Source organism: Aplysia californica, unplaced genomic scaffold (assembly GCF_000002075.1).
Source record: "Aplysia californica isolate F4 #8 unplaced genomic scaffold, AplCal3.0 scaffold00552, whole genome shotgun sequence".
In the NCBI taxonomy this organism is placed as follows: Eukaryota; Metazoa; Mollusca; class Gastropoda; order Aplysiida; family Aplysiidae; genus Aplysia; species Aplysia californica.
The window spans coordinates 465568-470437 of NW_004797822.1; the positions used below are offsets into that span (position 1 = coordinate 465568).

Here is a 4870-nt window from a genome sequence, read left to right on the forward strand (position 1 = left end):
AAATTTTACACATAATATGCATTTATATTATATGTATAATACTTTGTTTTACGTACACACTTGTCGATTAATTTTTAAGATGTGATGCCTTTTTCATTGTAATGCGCATAGAGCATCTTTAGGAAATGGAAATGCACAGTATAAATGCTATTTATTATTTATTATTATTATTATTACATAATTTTCTACTGATATTTATATTTGAACTGCTGTAACACCAAGCCAATTTCAGCCAAAGTGTGTTTTCTGAGATCTCATCAGGTTAAACACTCGAGATATTCTGTATCACTGGGGCATATATGTAATCAATATCAATGTTAGCCTATAACGCAACATAATCGTAAGGGATGAAAGGCAGATTTACGAACAACTATAATTCAGTCTTAATCTGAAGAATATTATTATTATGAATACCCTTTAAGTTCGGCTGGTGCGACAGAACTTTGCATCATCGCATTATGAAGCTTGTGGTTTTTCTATTCTTATGAGTGGTTTTAGACAGACATTGTTGTTGATTTACAGTTGTAGTTATTGATGTTGTTGTTGTTGATGATGATGATGATGATGGATGATGAATAATCACAACTTATACCCGCCTACTTTCAACCCTGCTTCCTCTTCCATTATTTTTTAACATCAAACTACGCAAAACCAGAGACAGCTTGTTTTTCTATTTCAAACCAAACACGAATTTAAACTTTGACCAAATAACGCGTGTCAAGGCATGGTAGTAGGTAGGGTAAAGACGACTATACTATAAAAAGGGTTTACTTGATGTTACAAACGCATTTTTCTTTTTTCATCCTCAGCTGAGTGGACGTGCGAAAAAATCCGTCTTCATTCCTAAGGGATCCTACAGGACTGATCTAGAAATGTAGTACCATCCAGCAGCTTTTTCTGATTAGTGGTGTGTTGTAACTGCTCTTGTTCTTTCAACTAAGTTTGGATATATACCAGACATGGCATATAACTGAAATGTGTAAACTGGTTATATTTTTACCCTTCCGAGAACATCTTTGCTAAGAAAGACTGCACGCAGACAAACTTCCCATTTATTTGTGGAAAGCAGAACACTTTGTTCTAGCCTCGAGAGACCAAAGTGTCTGAAAAACGTTAGTGCAGGAATGACTGTTTGGAGAACTGTGTCATCTAAATATTTGGTTTTCTTTGGGTTAAAAGCCTTTGTTTACCCATGCTGTATTTACATTTTCCTGCTGAATTATGTTAATCATGAGACAATCGCCTTATGAAAATGTCTGCCAAACATGAAGTCTTTGTTGTCGGACGTTTACTCCAACTGCTCTGTCCGAATCAATTCAGGGCAGAGGCCTAACCGCTTGACAAGTAAACTAATTAACTGAAATACAGAAATCTCTATGTCCTCCCTGCCGTGGATCGTAAAGCATTAAAATCTCAGCTTTTTATTATACCTGATTATCTTATTGCATCAGACAGAAGAAAACCAAAAAAAATGTGGCCTAACGTAAAAACGCAACAACCATGTCCATCGCAATGTCTCAGCCCAGCTTCGGCCTGATTCAGCAGTCTTCCACATCAGCTTACCCATGTACAAACTGAAAACAGACGTACCGCAGGTACCAAACTGAACTATAGTGTATCTTATATAGTGCTAACTCGCCCCAAACTACAACTTTAAAGCAAGGAAGACAATAACAGCATCAGCACTGTGCTTGTTTGCGTCACCATCCCAAGACTTGGCCAACATGTCTGTACCAACGTCCCAGTCTGCTGACCTGATGTCCGCCGAGTTCCCTCCCTCGGACCGGTCGGCTGACCCCCACCAGAGAGCTCAACAAGCCGTGGAAGTTTTCTACGACTACAACAACACTGAGATGTTCCACCCGCGGGCCTTCGAGAGAGGCTTCGTGACCAGCGCCAAAGTGGGTATCACGCTGTGCGTGCTGGCAATCCTGGCCAATCTAATGCTCTTCGTCTTCTTGTGTTCCTCAAGAAAACTACGCCTTCAGTATCTCTACATTCAGGTGAGCGGCTAATACAGTTTGTTCCGACTTTTTATTTCGGATGGTGTTAGTGGTGGCGATAAGACGGGGTTTTGAGAACTGTCATCGTACCAATTGAGACAGTGGCCACAGTACCAGTACATGATGTATTGTCAGTACTGGTAGAGATTGCATTGCGTCCGGATGCTTTAAGCAGATAACAATAGCCGCTGTATTGGTGGTAGTGGGAGGGAAAATGGCGAGACGAGCTTAATACTGGCAATACGCCTGTCTCGGAGAATGGGTATTGGTGGTACTGGGATGGAGAAGGGGTATTGGAGGTAGTGGGAGAGAGAAGGGGTATTGGTGGTAGTGGAAGAGAGAAGGGGTATTGGTGGTAGTGGGAGAGAGAAGGGGTATTGGTGGTAGTGGAAGAGAGAAGGGGTATTGGTGGTAGTGGGATGGAGAAGGGGTATTGGTGTTAGCGGGAGAGGTAAGGGCTACACTGGTGGTAATAATGGGTGTTGCAATACGTGGTGGTTGTGATGGTGATGGTGATGGTGGTTGTGGTTGCGGAGGTGGTTACGGTGACATGACAGACAGTTATTGTAGACAACTGCCGGACTTTGACGTTGGTTAGAGATAACTAAAAATATAATCGGCTCCGCGACAGTTGGTTTGGCAAACCATAACGGTGTCCAAATACAGGTTACTCAAGTATGATGTGGCAATGTTCAATGCAACTAGGTGAGTGCACAGTAGCGAAAATTTGAAAATGGTAGAAAAAAACGCTTCACCTTTAAGAAAAATAAACAGCTAACAAGATAGTGCAGTGAAGTGGTCATGGATGGAGCTCAGAGCACTGGTATTCAAAAGCGTTAATGTTCTCTGCAACTTGTTGTTTGGCAGCCGTCCCTAAAGAGATAGCAATAGATGAAAGTTGCCATGTACATGAACCAGATATTCAAATAAATGTAACGTACATTATATGCAATTACTTACTGGTAATGGTAATTCGTCTTACGGATTTGGGTTATTTTAGTCGCAGTGTTCTCACGTTGCACCTCGCGAATCATTGTCTTGGCACATTTCTAGATTTCATATTTGTAGTATAACGTGTGAAGAAAAGATGAAAAATAAACGTTACTTGATTAAAAGGTTTCGAAGTTAAATCCCTGCTACATTTTTTCATGAGACAAACATATATTCTCAAAACCTTTAACGCTCTTCAGAACCTCAAAATTTACTGTCAATTTCGAAGATTCCAAATATCTTAGATTAATTATAAATTACTTGCTTCCCAACCCTCCAACCCCGTCTTAAAACAAAGGAAATTTTCACTACAAAAGTTGTCCCTAAATGTCCTACTTTCAATTCCCTTTGTTATTTTCCGTCTAGTCCAGCCATAAACTTTTGTAATAAAAATTACCAAGACCTTGGCACATTTCTTTTCCAAATCCCTGTTGTAGTTTCTACGCTATCAGACGCTAGCGCTTTAGATTCCCAATCTGATATTGAATAATTCAAGAGGTTGATGGTAAAATCTGTCCTAGTGCTTGATCTCTTACTGATCGTCGTTTGTTTCCCGCTACAGCGCGCGCATTTCATTTCCCCAAGAGACCTTGTAGTGCGCATGAATAGAGATTGAGTTTTCTGTATTATGCACAGGTAAAGGCGAGTGATGCAATGGTGACGAATATCATAGTATTGCAAAATTTGATGTTGGTTTCTATTTCTGGGTTGCTTCCTGCTTCTTCTTGCAGTTGACCACTGCATGGCTATTACCCAAACGTGATCCTTACTGAGAGCGTGTTTTTGTTCTTGTGGGTGTGTGTTGTTTTGTTCTGATTTGGTTTTTGGTTTTGTTTTTAAACCCCAAAAAAACTTATTTTACCTCTTTTGCGGCACGGTTTCTCGCTAGAACATTCTCAGTAAAAATTAAAATGTAACTTTTTGGACTACAAGCAGTACGATGATAACTCAAAGTCAAATCGAAGCTCGAATCAGAGTATCTGATTTTTTTCAGTGTAATATCGGCCTCGGACTGACAGGAGACACACGAGTCGAAATCTTTATTGTTGTTGTTGCTATTGTTGTTGTTGTTGTTTTTAAGGTTGTTGTTTTTTGTTGTTGTCGTCGTCGTCCTTGTCGTCCTGTTGATGTTTTTGCTGTTGTTGCTGTTGTGGCTAGAATGCCAGCACACACAAGAGCCAAGATAGTGTCAGAGAGTGCAAATATATGTGTGTGTTAGTGTGTTTGTGTGTTTGTGTGTGTGTATGTGTGTGTGCGTCTATGTGTGTGTTTGTGTGTGAACTTAGGAAGAAGGATATAGAGATAGGGAGAGAGAAAGAGTGAAAGAGAAAGACGGAGATGGTATTACGTGAGTGTACCTGCGTATTGATTTAGGCGTGTATAGTAATGTGTACTAATCAAAAATCTTCTATTGTCTGTATTTGGAGTTACAAATATATCATTGTCACTACGTCTCGTTTATGATGAACCTTACAGCAGGATCAAACCGCAAAAAAGTAACATTATTTCCCCCAGCATCATTTTTACTGCAGAATTGCAAGAAATTGTAGCAGACAGAAAGTTTTAATGTGCGAAAATATTAGGGATCGTGTCATTTTTTTGTATAGGCAACATGGGCTGAGGTTTAAAATCTGAAAACGATGTGAATTATTCATGTCTGATTGCCAACAATCCAGACAGCCATCGGAATATAACACGATGATTTTACGATGATTATGGAGGGGGCTATTCTGCTGAATACAAAAAACCGAAAACTGGACTTCGGGGAGATGCCTGTTATTAAAGTTAACGAATCGCCCACGGGCATGCTTTTGTGTGAGAGAGAGAGACAGACAGACAGACAGACAGAAAGAGAGAGAGCGCGAGGGAGAGAGAGA

At 40.1% G+C, this 4870-nt stretch overlaps 1 protein-coding gene across 1 annotated transcript in view; it reads left to right on the forward strand.

The window, feature by feature from the left end:
• Nucleotides 1–4870, forward strand: part of LOC101853487 (5-hydroxytryptamine receptor 2A-like) — a 39996-nt gene that overhangs the window by 26818 nt on the left and 8308 nt on the right. Inside the window, exon 2 of the mRNA XM_005106719.3 lies at nucleotides 810–2003. Within this exon, the coding sequence (XP_005106776.1) occupies nucleotides 1725–2003 (279 nt within the window). The 5' untranslated portion in view covers nucleotides 810–1724. The remainder of the gene's footprint in view (nucleotides 1–809; nucleotides 2004–4870) is intronic.